General features: G+C 36.1%; 1 protein-coding gene across 2 annotated transcripts in view; it reads right to left on the minus strand.

Moving 5' to 3' along the window:
- The window catches only part of LOC145678447 (uncharacterized), a 132,093-nt gene that overhangs the window by 57,441 nt on the left and 57,721 nt on the right, over positions 1–16,931 (minus strand). For both annotated transcript variants that reach the window (XM_081748583.1, XM_081748582.1), the window contains exon 2: positions 4,342–4,427. In XM_081748583.1, coding sequence (XP_081604709.1) covers positions 4,342–4,409 — 68 coding nt within the window. In that variant the 5' untranslated portion in view covers positions 4,410–4,427. The remainder of the gene's footprint in view (positions 1–4,341; positions 4,428–16,931) is intronic.

Here is a 16,931-nt window from a genome sequence, read left to right on the forward strand (position 1 = left end):
AGATGAAAAGATAGTGAAAGCTTTGATTTGAGCAGTGCACTGATTTGACTTTAAATGGTCTACTTAAAATTGAAAATTCTCAACACATATGTATAGATCTAAGATAATAATAATATCCAATAATAAGAAAAATACATTGTAATATAAAAACAAACAATCATATATACTTGGACACATATACTAGATAGTCATATGATATATACACAATGATTACTAGAACACATATATAGATATCAGAGTTTATACTTAACTTGGCCAATATTTCTTTCTAAATGTCGGTACCTTATATTTGTTTATTTTACTTCATAATTATGAAGATCTGTCTGTGCGGCGTTTGCGCAGACAGATGTCTTTTTTTATGTTTAGTTGCTTATTTACGAGTTAATTTTGTAATAATGATATTTTTCTCTATTTACATGCTTAGGGCAAGAATTATACTCTATGCCTTTCAATTTAGGTACACCCTGTCAATACAAATGAAAATACCTATATCTAGCAAACAGATTACATTCGTCTTCTAACTGACAATTACGAGCTCTCTGGGTATGTACTTGGTAAATAAAAAAATCTTTTGATAGAAATACATGGAAACATAAAGATCATTCATCCAATTAATACTTGAATAGTAATGCTTTTCTGACACATTAATCTCGTCGTGTAATAACCTAACTTTTTATGTCACAAAATTTTCTACATATAATATCTTTAAATGAGCCAACAACACTAACATTTAGAATATAAGGAGATAATTTTCAGAATCTAACAATAATTAGCTGTGTGAATATAAATGGTTAAAATGACAAAAGTTAATCACAAATAAATTTTAAAATATCGATTTCAGTTATAGTTTCTTAAAAAAAATAATAATAAAAGATAACTGTTCAGTCCGTCAAGGCCGGATTACCACGATTCAATTCTCGTTTCGATACATTGATGAATTTGGCCAAGGTAAGAGGATGCGCTCGCCCACGGTAATGTGGCAACAAATTCCAAATTGAAAATTTAATATAAAGGTTTTGTCCTACCTTCCAGTGGATTCCCATGTTGAAGCTTAGTTTTCGATAGTCTCTACCACTTTTATTCACCACGAAATGACCACTTACAACACTCAAGTTCCTGTGTTCATGTGACTGCAGCATCCCGTTCGACTCCCGAGATGTGTATGGTCACCCGCCGATCTCTGACTCTCTCCTCCTTAGGCCTTTGGCTCTCTCTGGATGTTTAGGACGTCATCATCGAACTGAAGCATCCAAATTCCTCCTCATATCTAGGCGTCTCGGTGTCTCTTCATAGGTTGTCTCGGTCAAAGTGATTATAGAAGTCCAATATTGGTGAATCCAACTGATACACTGATTAACAAATTATGTATCCGTAAACTGATTAACAAATAATGTATCCGTATATATATATGTTGATCACAATTATCACAATTGGTCACAGTCACAAATCAAACTTTAGTTGCACTCTGTTATAAGTCGATATAAATGCAAAATAGATTATAGTTGGGAGAACGTTCGGAATTTGATTTAACTGTATCAGTGTTTCTATGAGTGAACTCGTTGCGGCACTATTGGGTGTGTTAGCACTTCATTGTCTATAGTTGCTCAACACGATAAAAATAATTAATAAAGTGTGTGTGTGTGTGTGTGAGCTCTGTATACGTGTTGTCGGTGTCACTTCTCAAACTTAACTGCCCTTTCTTTTAGTATCTTGCAACCGTCTTTCTATTTTAAAAAAAATAACGTATGTTCTCCCAATTCCAGTTTTAAAATTTTAAAATTGCCAAAATAGGTTGTTGTTTGTGCGTTGTTCTTTCTTTCTTCCTAAAATGTTAAAATGTGCTAATGGACTTCTAGCTTGCAATATCGTGCCGGTGTGGTTCCTTCGGTTTTATCATGTGCTTGCGAATATACCTCTTTTCTACGATAGCTATTGTGAAGATTCTCTTTCTAGACAAACTGTCTAGCCTTACAATAGAACTTGAGTGTGTCTCCTGGCTGTGGGTGGTCGTGGTGAATAAAGACTTTTAAAGACTTCCGTTACTCAGGTGTCTCATTTACCGCTGAAAGGCTGGATACCGTTGGAAACCAAATAAACAAAATACGCGTTTGAAGGAAAACAGAAATACAGATTCTTCATTTTAAACGAAAAATGATGTTTCAAAATATGCACTAAAGAATATACTAATAAATGATTTACTAATTAATTGGGTCACAATAGCAACTGTCACAAGTATCTCAAGAATATCCACGGACACAATGTTATCCACTACAAAATTATTTGGGTATTCAAGAAATAAAGTAAACTCACTAATAAATAGATATACCATATTGACCTTAAAATACGTAGCACCCTAAAATTTGAAAGAGTAGGGGGGGGGGAGACGATACTCGAATATAAGCAGATGAGGAAAAGTATTAGTTTTATCATTTACCGACAGATTCAGGGAAATATAATTAGGTAGATATATAAAGCATTTTATTTTATCATAAATAGAGAACATACAAAACATGATATTATTATTAAAAAGTTAAGCTTACAATTGTGTGGCATATCATAAAGGTGTCAGGAGTGCACCGGGGGCGCCCATCGGGACCTCAAAACTTCTTAACTCATCATACATTTCTACAGTTTTTTAATTTGTATACTTGTTTAAGAGGGAAATTATTAATATATCAAGAAAATTTGATTTTACACTTCATGTGTACTCTTTCTCTTCTAAAAATAATCTAGTTTCATCTTTTTTTCTGAAAATATAAGTGGATGTATTTTACAATTACTTTCGTCTTTTCGGGTGAAGAATAATACCCGTTCAGTATTACATAGACGTAGTAGATTGTAGTATTATCCTCTCCAAAGCTTGGACCCCTACCAACAAAAATTTCTGGGTGCATCCCTGACCAGTGTTGCCAACGGTATTTTGGTTACGTCCCTACAAGTAAGTTAAGTTATTCCTACCTTTTCCGAAAAGTTCTTATATGAAATTTTAACTTAGGGTTCCAAATGTTGATGTTGAATTGCTGGTCGTGCATTACAAATGCATTACAAAACAACTTCGCTGCATAAAATTATGTAATGGCTATGTAATTTTATTCGCCAGAAATCCTTTGTATATACTGACATTTCTTCCTTCCATGAAAACATTGTAAAGGAAGTTTGTGTTATACATACAGCTCTTTTCTAGCGTCACTGAGTTCGAATTTCTTGAAGGACATGTAAACTTTTATATTACTTTGTTTATGGAGAGATATTTGCTGATCTGTTATATCAAGTTCTACAGTCGTTTTTCTCTTGTGCTTTCGAGGAGGAATTAAAAACTAAAAGTAAATTAAGAAACTCTGGACCCAATTTTGTTTCTAATCTTCAAAACAATGATTAAGATCACTTAACATACAGGAAATTTGACGCAGTCATATCAAATTCTCCGATATTTTTCTTCCTCATTTTTGGAAGTTAGAATCTGAATCGATCGAAACCATTGTTCGTAACTCAAGTATGATTACAATTTGTCAGGATAGTATGAAGTACGGTAACACCGACCAATTATACTGTATATACTGGTATGACGGTTAATTCTACTTTACTTTCACTCATTAAATTTCTTTTTCTTAAAAAAAATCTTATATTTCTTATCAATTTACGAAATCCACCCCTACGGTTAGCAAAATGTCTAAATATTCCTATTTTTAGGGACATGTTCCTACAGTTGGCAGCACTGCTATTGACTACCGAAAGTTTCTTTCGATAATGCTATTGTTGAGTAACACTGAAGCATTACAATACAAGTAGTTTCTACAATGCTATTGTTGCATTATCATTATTTGAATATGAGAAACCAGCACTTCTTAACAGCATACAAAATGAAGAAATGAAAGTTTCTGTAAGGTCGAGAATATAAGACATATCCTCATTTTCAAATGTTGCTCATATTCGAGATAATATGATATTTGAGCAATTATTTCAATAATATTCGTACATAATCTGATGGGGGACTAACAACTTTTCTTACCACCGGGAAATTCCACCTTCCATTCGAAGCTTAGGCCTCAACGTACAAATTTAGTAAAACAACATCCAAGCACTAAAAGGAATGCATCCATATAAATAAGTAACATCCATCCGAGCACGAATGAAAATATAATGGAAAATAAATTCGAACACACGAAAATAAAGTTTACACTAGATTAAATCTTTCCATTTAATTTCTTCACAATCCGTTACACAAGAAACATTTTTTTCTTTACAAAACGGAGAAAGAAATAAAAGCCCAAATTCTTGAAAACCTTTACACTTGAAAACTTTTAAAGTTACATTTGAGTTACATTTACGTAGCAAACTTACTTGATGTTGTATCTGTTAACATTTGGCCATTTGAAGTCCCGCTGGTACGTAGATATGAAATTAGTCATATTTACTGAATAAGATGCCTGCAAGAGAAATAAAAATAATCTCAATGTGCAGCATACCAACCTGTATGTTTTCAAGCTACCGGGGAACAAGATGCTTTGACTGGCTCCCTGGACTCATGGCCTTGGGTCCTGGAGAAAACGTTTCACCTCAGCATACAAAATTGATGTAATTGGGGTCACTCAATGGTTGGATTCGAACGAACCCCCGAGAGAGGATATCACGCCACTTTTACGTTCCTTTGGGTCCGGATGGGGATACCTACTGCCTCAAAGTGTTCGTGGTACCTCAGCATGTATGTACATGCAGTATACTTTCGGTAGGAAGGGCCAATACTTCGACCATACCTGAGAGAAAAGGGTTTGCCCTGTCACCCAAATGGGTGAATTATATGTGACATTGGATCTGGAAGAAGTGGACGGTGTGTTCGTGGTACCTCAGACCATTAGTTTCAGGAGCGGACCAAGGCAAAATTTTCATCCGGGCAAAGTGACTTTTTGGCTCCCCCTAGTTCTAGCCTACATTTTACATTTTATTACAGTGATTTTAATATTTTAAACCCATTTTCAGAAAGAAAAATTAGTACTCAAATACATGATATTGATATATTTAGTACTTAAAAATATACATATGGTATCAGTACTTTACATGGTGTTTTAAGTATTATTTTCTATGCACCTAATGTATAAAGAAAACCAATATCGAACAGCATTTATTGAATACTATTAATGCTGACATAATTACTGCTATATTGTAAATGGTTTTGTTATATCAATAACATCAGGAGTCATTCTACCATATATCCGACTATGTAGCAATCTATTCTAATAAAGTGAAATACTAATAAATACATTTCACATATGTTGAACGTGTTTTACTCACAGCAATATAAACAACCCTTTTATGTAGATCCTAGTAGTTGAAGTCCATAGTATTCATAAAACGTATCATGAATTTGTACAAAAACAACACTTTTACAAGATTAAAGCTTAATAACAGATTTTATCAAGTATTAGAAATCCTCTAACTTGATTGAGGACTCTAACTTGAAATTCTCTAAGATTGATAAGTAAATAAACCATATCAAAGTAAATTTAGGAAACTTTATGAGAAAGCGTCCATATCTTTTTCTTCCATAAAAACAGTACCTTAAAATCGATAATAAATTACAAAAATTGTTTTCCTAATTTTGCAACTTTTGGCCTCAGGCGTGATAATTAATAGCATAAGAGAACTTAAGAAAGACTACATAAAAAGCTAAATTCCACTATTACCGGTACTGAAAATTAGCAAGAAATTAAACAATTTTAAATATATTTGTTTTCAGCTCCTCACGACAATTACAATATAACCTTCCGAGCTTTTGTGTCTGCAAAATCTCTGAGAATGACATCTATGTCAATGTCTTGAAGAATGTCGAACTCAATTGACATCAAGGCGAGTCCTACGAGGCGATCCGTGGTAAATCTGAAATAATTTTTAATTAATTTTAATTTCGAGAAACTCCTTCCGCCTGAAGCTACACTTACGGGAAGAGTGAGGGCAACTCCGAGTGCAATTGATACATTAGAGAAATTTTAAGTTAGCTGGTTATTCGTCAAGTATTTTAATACTTCTAGGGGGCTTTTAAAATCTTTATCTGGTAGTAGAGAGAGTAAAACCAATAGTTCCTGCTGAAGTTGGAAATCCTCAATATCACAATGCTCTTCATCTGTCAAAGCCACTTGAAGGTCAGCATATATCTTCATCAGGGAACCCTTGTCTTCATTTTTGATCCTGTATAAATACCCAAATAGGTCATGATGGTGGCTTAGTTGAGAAGACCGTAAAACATGAAAATAAAAGCTACTTTTGAAAGAAATTTTGAGATCCGCAATGCGCTCATCAGGAGCCTCATATTCAAACTGACGTTTGGTTTTCCGTGGTCATAATTGTAACTCATTTGGAAATAGGGGGGTCGATTTCGAGAGTCTGTGCAATTTCTCTTGCATTCACTAGTATCTCTTCAAACCCTCTGGCGGTTCGCATTGCTTCGAAATGACTTCATATTTGCAACCATTTCAACTGTTTTCAAATGTCCATTTCTTCTTTTTGAAGTATTTTGCTTAGAAGAGTGATTCTGAATAGAACTGTATGCCCAAGTACGAGACAGCAAATGAACTTGAAACTCTTAATCTTGCGGGCTAGACTATTAGCTTTGCTTTTTCCAAACGTATCACTTCTGGAATCAATAGACAGTAGTACTTTCAACAAAGGCCGGCAGTCTGGCGCGGCAGTGTCACTTCCAAGAAATCAAAAGTAAGTGCTGTATATATTGTTCCCCCTCTACTACCACTTTAAAAGAATAACAAATAAAATCAAATAACATTCATTGCCTGGAAAAAGTTCACAAAGAACATGGCCCGCTGCAAACAATATCAATCCTTCCCCAATCTTTCTTCTATATACCATATCTCCATTTGTCGATACTATGCAACTCTCTTCCTCCATGGCGGAATGGAGAAAGATGATGTAACTGACACTACTTTGCAAGAATATAAACCAAAAAAGCCACTAGAAAACACGTTATACACGTCGGGTTGCCCGGCCCTTGGTCCGCCCCTGATTAGTTTAACGTTGTGTCTCTACCAAAAGAAATTTATTTGCATTATGTCTTTTACATTTTTCAAAATAGTCCCCACAAACATGAATAAACTTTTGCATTCTTAAAAAAAAGAGGAAAGTGTTTTTTTTTTTCTTAAACATTCGCATTCTTCGGAATATCAGAGATTTTTATAATTATAGGCCGAGGTAGCTTCTGCAGTTGTTTGAAAGCGGCGCCCTCCAAACTTTTGTCTTGAGCTTTCGGAAGAAGACAAATCCATCTGGAGAGTAAGCTGGGTGAAGTAAAAAGCGGACTCCACTTTCTTGTAGAAATTCTAAAGTTTTCGCTGCTATGTGTGGCCGTGCATTGTCGTGATGAAAAAGAAAATGAGACGGTGGAAACCGTTGGTAGACAGGTTTCCAAGCTTCAAAGACTCGGTAGCTAATAAGTAATGTAACACTCTGCTGTCAATGTACGTCGATTATCTAACTGTATAGTTGGTACATGGTCGGTCTTAAACAAAAGAAATGCCTCCATAATTTTACCCATGTATTACTTCGTTTCACTTTCGAAGGTGGAGTTTTATTTTTAAAACGCCATATTGTCGACTGGTGTTTTGTTTCGGGGTTCGTCACTTGTAACTATCTTATAAACATCTTCACTTTTCAGCTGCGAAAGCCTTTTACGCATATAGTGGCAGCATTCCACGCGATTCTTTTGCTCATACCTAAGTGCATTTGGACTCAGCGACTGCAACGTTTGTAAAGACTGAAATAATTATTTAATCTGCTGCAGTTGATCCAATCTTCAAAGTTGACTGCATTTCCTCGTATGTGATATGGCCGTACTTTTTCACAAGATTTCTTAATACTGCGACATTTTCATCCGTAATTACAACGCTGAGGAGCCCAAAACAAGGTCTTAGGTCAGGTTTTTCGGCAGCATTTTAATCCGCAAACTAACTTTAAAAAGTTGTGCGTAATGGAGCAGAGTCCCCTGGACGCCTTTCTAAACGATCACTGCTCTTATGTTAAACCGTACTTAAAGGCGTAGAAGTTCACTGTACGTAAATCAATCGCTCGAGCTCTGAGAGTTTTACACTAACCTATACCTTAAGCCCTCCAATATTGAAACAAACAAACCTCCCGCCTTACAGTTACACCTTTTACACTAGAGAGCATACGCTTTTAAACAAGGGCAGTGCGGCAACGCTATTTGAACTTTAGTATCTAAATCTTACTGCATGCTCCTCGTACAGTTCATATATAAATTCTAGTAGAGTGTAATATGGATTTAATATTGACTGCGCCAAACAACTTAAATGTAGAAGAGGAGAAGAATACATATGTAGTTAAAGAAATTTATCACTTGAGATGTTCAGGAATATTCTTTTGTAATAAAAATATTGAAAATTTAACTTTGCCTTGCTTCTACGTTATCAAAAGCTATTTTCTAATTGGAAAGTTGTATGTCGTTTTCCTGCTCAAAATTTTTACAAACATACACATACTAGCTGAAATGATGGTTCTTCACCCAGGGAGAATAGGTTTATGAGGAATATTTGAATCCCCTTCCTCTTAGAATATTTATTTCAATGAAAGTTTAATAAAACAAAATACAGAAGATATTCTATTTATGACATACATTGAAATATCCTGCCCCTACAAAATACATCTATAACTAAATTGATATGAGTAGAAAGCCCAGCTTGAAGTGGGTACTAACTACCTACCAAAAGTAATTGAAAATGTGTTAGACGTTTTCCCGACTACGAAAACTAAATTCTACAAAAATTTCAGTAATTTTCGAAGCTTACTTTTCACCTACTCCACTCATACTTTTAACGATGGGAATGAACTTGGACTTAAGCGCCATTGAAAGCATCACTATTCAATTCAGTGACCCAGAAAACTATGAATTGCACACTAGTATCAGTCGTTTTGCATTATTTTTACATGTCATTCCTCCCCCTCCCATCCTTCGGGTGTCCTATTACCACAGCCCTTTTCTCCAGACTGAAATCATATTTCTACCATGTTTGGTTAAAATATCTGCAGTCGTTCCGGAGTTACGCTGGAATATATATATATATATATATATATATATATATGTATATCCAAATACTTATAGCTGTGCGAACAACGCTTTCGAGCTCAACTTAAATGGTACAGGGAGTATTAATCAACTTACAAGCATCGAAAACTATGGATTCGATACTAATGTCGGTCGTTTTTTAAAATTATTTTTCTTAACAGCATTTCCTTAACACCAGGGGTACTAATGGGGTTGAACTTGGACTTAAACGGCATCAGAAGTGTTTCTATTTATTTCAGTGATTCCCAAACTATGAACTCTACCACTAATATCAGCCGTTTTCAATCATTTTATATGTTACTCCCTTCCACTTTCCCTAGGTGTGCTAGACGGTCTTATTCCCACTGGTAACTGAAGGGTTAAAAGATCATCGAAACTGCTCCCAATGAACTTAAAAGCACCGAAAACTATGGATTCGACACTAATATCGTTCATTTTAAATTATTTTTATATATCAGAATGGCTAAACTTCAACTTAAATCGGATTTCGAGTGTTACTCTTTATCTAAGCGATCCCCAAATCTATGGATTCGACACTAATGTCGGTCACTATTATAATTTTCATGTCTGCCCCTCCCATTCTTCCTAGGAAGGTTAAGGGGATCTTGTCAACACTGAAGGTAAACGTGAACTTAAGTAGCATCAGAATTGCTACCAATTAATTTAGTGACGCTGAAGACTTATGAATAGACACTAATATCGATCGATTTCTATATTTTTACGTCACTACGTCACACCTTCCCATTGAGTGCAATGGGAGCTTAAATCAGAGTTAAATGGAATTGGAAGTGACACCATTTATCTAAGCGATCCTGAAAACTATGGATTCGACGCTAATATGGATCGTTTTCTATCACTTTTATATATACTTCTTCTCACTCCCCATGGGTGTGCTGGAAAGCTTATCCCGACAGTACTCTTTCGCCGGACACTAAGTAATATGTGTAGAAAATTTGGTTAAAATTACCCCACGCATATTAGAGTTATGTTGGAACTATCTCTTTCTCACACACATGCACATACACACATATATGTTTTATATATAATACACATAAGAGATATACAGACAGAGAGAGAGCAACCAAAGCGCCACCACTTCCAAGCATTTCAGAGTAGTGAACTGAAAACCCATGTATAGAAGTACCGTTCTGCCTACTTTACTAAGGCACAATCTAGTCTCCTAAAGTGATCTGTAGGGATCCTGAATTTGTTGTGAGGGCTTGGGTGTTGTGAGTTCCTTTGTCTGAAACCACGATCTGATTTTGGATATTCTCAGTTTATCTCCGCATGGTCTCTTTACGCCTCTGACTATATTTCAAGAACATAAACCACATGCTGTAATCCAATAATTGAGACTATCACTAACACTGTAAGAGTAGCCTAGCGAACAGTCAATGTGAATCTATCAAAAATCTCTTTTTCAATACCTAGTTTGAAAGCTTATATAGGCCCTTCCTTTCTCTTTTACATACGTGATTTCTAGGACGGAACTTGTTTGTTTTACTGTTCTAGTTTCTTGTCTTTTCTTAACCTAAAATATAGAAATATAAAAACTACCCTGTTATGTTTAAATAAACATTTCAGATAGAGGATCCAAAAGGGTAAACATGTCTTACATTTGAAATTTATACATAAATAAAAAACTCTTTTTTTAAACATAGTCTATACAATATCATTACGCAGCTGATGCCAATACAAAATCAAGTCTATAGATCAGCGTTTCCCAACCTTTTTCAACTTGCGGCACACTATAGGTGTAACTTCAATTCTCCCGGTACACTCATACATAAAGGTAACTAAGAAAGTTCTGTCACTTTTCATCCACTACCTTCGAACATCGATACGTCACCTAAAAGGTACCTGAAACATAAAAAAAGTTCCCCTTCACCACCGACGATCTTTTCCCAACGTTCTGGAAGTCCATGGATTCCATCGCGGTAGAACTTGATCGGCCCTGAAGCGAAGAAGGTATCACGTGTATTTTGCACCTCTACTAGGAATTTGAACTGGTGCCCTCTAAGGTGATTGTCCAGGGAATGGAACAGGTGATAATCGGGCGATGCAATGTCCGAGGAAAATGGCGGATGTAATAATGTTTCCCATCCAGGGCGCAGAATAGTGTCCCGGGTCATTCTACCTACTTGGGGCTTAGCGTTGTCCTGTAACAGGACCCCTTTGCAATTCAGAAGTGCTGGCTCCAGAGTTTTGAGTTTTAATTGAACATGGCTCAACTGTTGACAGTACACAGTTGCATTGATGCTCTGACCAGCTGATAGAGTTCCCGATGCACGATGCCGCGATCAGTCTACCAAACACACAGCAGGATCTTCTTGTGGTGCAGTGCTGGTTTCGGTTGTTCTGGAACCAGTTCATGGGATGATAACCAATGATGACGGCGCTGTGGAGCTTCATGCAGACCCGCTTCTCATTTCATGCCAACACCCTGTCCAGAAATTGTTCCTTCCTCAGACAAGACAGCAAAGAAACACAAGTGACTGCTCGCATTGCCTTTTGCTCCAGAGTCGAATCACGTGTGACCCATCGACCAACCTGTAGTGCTTCCCAAGTTGATGGAGGTGCTGCCGAATGATTTCTCCCCTCACACTGAATTCTAGTCTCAGTTCCTCACATGTCTGGCCACTGTTCACCTCAATTGCTGCTTGAAGATCTTCATTTGTACATGTGTTGATCTTCCGACACATGATGCGTCTTCGAGTGTTTCATCACAGTCCTTAAACTTGTTAAACCACCGCTGCACACGACACCCTCAACAAAGACCTGGCATATCTTGCGCCCCGCTACAGCGGCGATTTACTCCAGTTTGAACTCGTACAGCTTATACGCTCTTATGACGCTCTGTGGAGGTCCCATGTTCACCCTGTTCTTACGCAAGTTCATGGTGTAACTGAAGTGCCACAACCTGGTAGTATGTTGGATATACCCACACCAACAACTCACCTTCGCCTTATTTGCATTCGCATTCAAATCACGGTGTAAGGGCCAACTGAACACTGACCTCCAGAAAAAGCGACAGAACTTTCTTGGTTAGTTTATAGATATTATTATTACTTGTAAATATAAAATACCGTCATAATTTTTTCTATGATTACTGATCTCACAGAGAAGAAAACTCGTTCACTGGTTTTGCCCGTGGTAAATCATTATGCTTATTTTTCGTTCTAATTTAAAAATAGAGATCAATTGAAATACGAAATAGAAATAAGATATAGGACTCAGGTTTTTAAAAATACACTTTCTTTTTGGAAAACTATATCCAACCTTTTACTAAGGGAGATCACTAAATAACGAACAAATAAATCTGTTTTACTTTTAAAACACAAATGTAGGTAATTTGTATGTGTTTCTTTATCGAAAGGATTGAATGAGTTTTAAAATTTCAGTTACGAAATAGTCTGCAACAATAAAGATCAATAATGGTCATAACAATGATAACAAATACTTGTTTTACATTACAAATGTACAGAAAAGTAACACAGTATGAAACTTAAAATTGTAGATTCATAGTAAAGGTTTATAGTAATGTGAAATACGAATATACATTTGTCACTATGTCTTGGAATTTGATTGTTAAGGAATTAATAATTTTGTTTTTGTTATAGAATTATAATTTTGTTTCGACTTTCCCGCGGCACACCAGCGGCCCATTCGCGGCACACCGGTTGGGAAATGCTGCTATAGATGATAGGGAAAGAGAGGTGGAAGATACCATTACAGAGTTGAACCTAGAAATATACAACAAAATTGGAAATTTACATACTTTCCAAATAGAGTAGAAGCAAGCTTAAACTTAGGTATAACCGCAACAAATAATACAGCTGCAAATTACGAAACAAACTAGCATGTTAAGGATTCTGAAATAGATAATGATCACAATTTAATTATATTTTACTTGTGCAGAAATAAGAGAACAATGAAGATATAATAGAAGAAGAAAGAACAAATTACAATGTTAATGAAATCAATTGGCAGTCAGTTAAACAAAAGTTAGAGTTATCATCCATTCCTGAAGAAAGTTGAAATGTGCATAACATAGCAAACGAACTGGCGAACTGTATAATTGTAAGAATAAAAGAAATATATCCAACCAAAATAAAACCAAACACAACATTAAAAAACCACAATTCTGGTGTGAAAGTTTACAAAATCTTACAAGAAAGTACAGGCGTTTAAGGAAGCAATAACAAAGAACAACTGACGCCAAACAAACACTCCAAAATATAAATATGAAACACAAGGATTTAAATTGGAACTATACGGATCTAAGTTGGGAATTTTATGTAAATTTCCAACTAATAACTTATGTTTGGGGAACTTCCTATTAAATTGGCATGGGAAAGTCAAAATTACCAACCGTAATATCAACATTACAAAAAGAAAGGTACACAGATAATAGATTGGAAAAGTCAGTAGAATTTTTGAAAGGCTTCTTTCAGATGATAGTTTCATAGCTAATAAGACACAAAAGGAATTGAGAAGCAAAAGGAAAAAACACTACACAAATGGAAGAAGAACAAGACAAATTGCGAAACAGAAGATTGGAGTAATTATATCAAAGTTGAAATAGGAAAAGCGCCTGGCGCGAACGGAAGGAATTATTGAACTAAAAGAACAATTAAAAGCTGTATTGACCAGGCTATGTAAACAATGCTTAAAATAGTATAAAGTACTGGGAAAATGGACTGGAAGGAATCAACATAGGTTATTTGAGGACAAAAGAATAAAGGGAAGAAATAGAAATGTATACAAATCAATTTGGGAAACTCGACTGAAGATTAAGTTAAAAAAGCGTGGTGTACCTGATAATTTATAGTACTGGCATTATTGAACACGCTGAGATACAAAATTAACCAGATGAGTATTACACATTAATATGTTACTAGCTGAACCTCTGCTGTCAAGACTAACATGCTGTCATTCGAACATGAACAAAAAGTACAAGAAGACTCAAAAAGCAAGTGAATTACAATACATCCAAAAAATTTCAAGTATAACTTTTTTTTTTCATAAAACGGGACAATAAATGCCTTTGAACTTGCCAGCGTGCAACACGATTGCCATTCAGATTAAAGCAAAGTGCCTGCAATGTCTTATACGAGTACGTAGATCTTCTACTAGTTGCCAAAGACAAGGATATAAACCTTAGCGAATCAATTCTACTGGTTGCCTAACACAGCAATATCAATCAATCCTAGCAACGCTCTAGCGACAATATTAATCTCATGGGCTCAAAACGACTCATAAGAAGTCTCGTTCTTTTGAAACTTTTAATAAGAATTAGCAAATATACACAAAATATGGAATCGACCAGTGAAAACAATACGTTTTTAAAGCTTGTTTTTTCGGAGATCTCGTCGAAAGGTCTTGGTCATTATAAAAGTAGCATTTTAATATTAGATTAACTGTCGTGCATAATCAATCTAATAGGAGCATCAATGTCCTTCCCACTGTCTCACTATATCTACACACAACTGAAGGACGGGAGGACTCACAAAAGGGGTGAATTACTACAGGCAGAATACTATAAACGTAGCGTTTTAATATCACCGTGTCCATAAAAATACAATCATACTTTAAAGTGGTATTACGTCGCTTTGGATAATAGTATTTAAATGAAATTGGTTACATTTCAAAGAAAAACTTAAATATTTTTGTGCATGTCAAGAATGCACAACAGTGTTAATAATGAACGGGATCTAAAACAGAACAAGTAAATCCACTTACGTTTACTTTGTGATTAGTCGATGCGGGTTCATTATTGGATATGTAGCAGGCAGTTCGTATTTCTGTTGGAAGTCACGTGGGAAGCTTTCATGTTTCTGTACTTCTAGCCGTAATGTGCTAACGTGAATTTATTTCCTTTCGTTGTGTCGTGTTCTTATAAAAGAATAAGTTTTAAGGAGTTATGGAGATCCAACAGAACAAGGTTGGTGTGTTTTAGAACAACATCACGCAGAATCTGGTGCAGGTTCCGCAGGCGTCATTAACTTATTCCGCCACCAACGAATTTCGAGTTTTTTTGCATCGTTTTGTGCGTGTTTTGTACCGTCTTGTGCGCCTATTTCCATGTTTTATACGTAACCGAAAGTGGGTCATAATTGGCCTCCAAGGTGTGACGACAATGACCCAGTGTTCCGCCACCACCAACGAATTTCGAAGTGGTTTCTTTTGCATTGTTTTGTGCGTATTTTGTACCGTTTTGTACGCATATTTCCACGTTTTGTGCGTCACCGGAAGTGGGTCAAAATGGGCCTCCAAGGTGGAACGACAATAACCCACTGCTCCGCTACTATTGAATTTCGAAACCCATTTTGACCCACTTCCGGTGATGCACAAAACGTGGAAATAGGCGCACAAAACGGTACAAAAAAGCAATAAACGATGCGAAAAATACGACCTCGAAATTCGATATAGAATGGGTATTTTCGTCCCAGCTGGAGGCTCATTTCGACCCATTTTCAGTGACGCACAAAACGTGGAAATAGGCGCACAAAACAGTCAAAACACGCACTAAAATTTGCGAAAGTAACGATTTTGAAATTCGATAGTGGCGGAACATTGAGTTATTTCCGTGCCACCCGGAGGCCCATTTCGACCCACTTCCGGTAACGCACAAAACGAGGAAATAAGCGCAAACGACGGTACAAAATAGGCACTATACGATGCCAACGAAACGACTTCGAAATTCGCTAGTGACGTAACAGTGGGTAATTTTTATCACGCTTTGAAGGCCTATTCTGACTCACTTCCGTTGACGCACAAAACGTAGAAACAGGCGCACAAAACGGTACAAAACACGCAATAAATGATGCGAAAAACACGATCTCAACATTCGATATTTAGTGGGTCATTTTTGTCCCAGCTTTGAGGATCATTTTGACCCATTTCCCTTGACGCACAAAACGATGTGAAGGAAACGACCTCGAAATTGAATTAACTTGTTCCGCCATATTAGTAAGCTCATTTTGACCCACTTCCGGTGAGGCACAAAATGTGGGAAATCCGCGCACAAAACGATGGAAAAGAAACCAGCTCGAAATTCGTACCTGGTGGAACAAATTAATGACGCCGGTTGAGCGTGCTTTTAGGCGAAGGTTTCAACATCAGTGTCCTACCCACACGTTAATTTTCAAGTTTTACCGTGATTTTGTGATTTTGTGCATCGTGGCTACATATGGCGTCAAAGGAAAGGCCATTCAGAGTCAATGCTAAAATTGTGGAACAAAAGGCCATTTGGTTTGATTTGATTTATTTACTCCATGAAACAATAGTACATGGTATTTGGAGGGTTCGGTACAGTACACAAGATGATACATATAAAAAGTAATACATGATACATACATGTCACATACTACTTAATGTGAAGAAAATAGTTAAATAATCAATTGGCATGGTATTCATACACAATAAACGTTAACTGTATAAAATTACAGTAAATATATTAAATTTTAAATGGAGGACCATTGTCCTCCACGCGACTAATGCCGTTTCAGTGGGCTACGCGACCACTGCAGTATTAATAGAAACTTGAAATAAAAGTACTTGTTCTCTATATTTATGGTAACCTATAAATGGATGTGAAACGTGTGTGGATGTTAAATGGATGTGACATTTTAAACTTAACATAGTACTAGAAAAATTATTTACACACAGGTGGAAAGCCCACACATAGAGTGAAACCAATATACATATACGAGAAAAGGCAATAGAGACACGCGAAAAGCAAATATACACACAAGAAAATCCAATATATACACGAGAAACGCCAATACCGCATGAGAAAAGCCAATATCACTTGAGAAAAGTCAATATACAAAATTATCTACAT

The sequence above is a fragment of the Thermobia domestica genome, chromosome 2 (assembly GCF_964235325.1).
Source record: "Thermobia domestica chromosome 2, izTheDome1.hap1.1, whole genome shotgun sequence".
NCBI lineage: Eukaryota > Metazoa > Arthropoda > Insecta > Zygentoma > Lepismatidae > Thermobia > Thermobia domestica.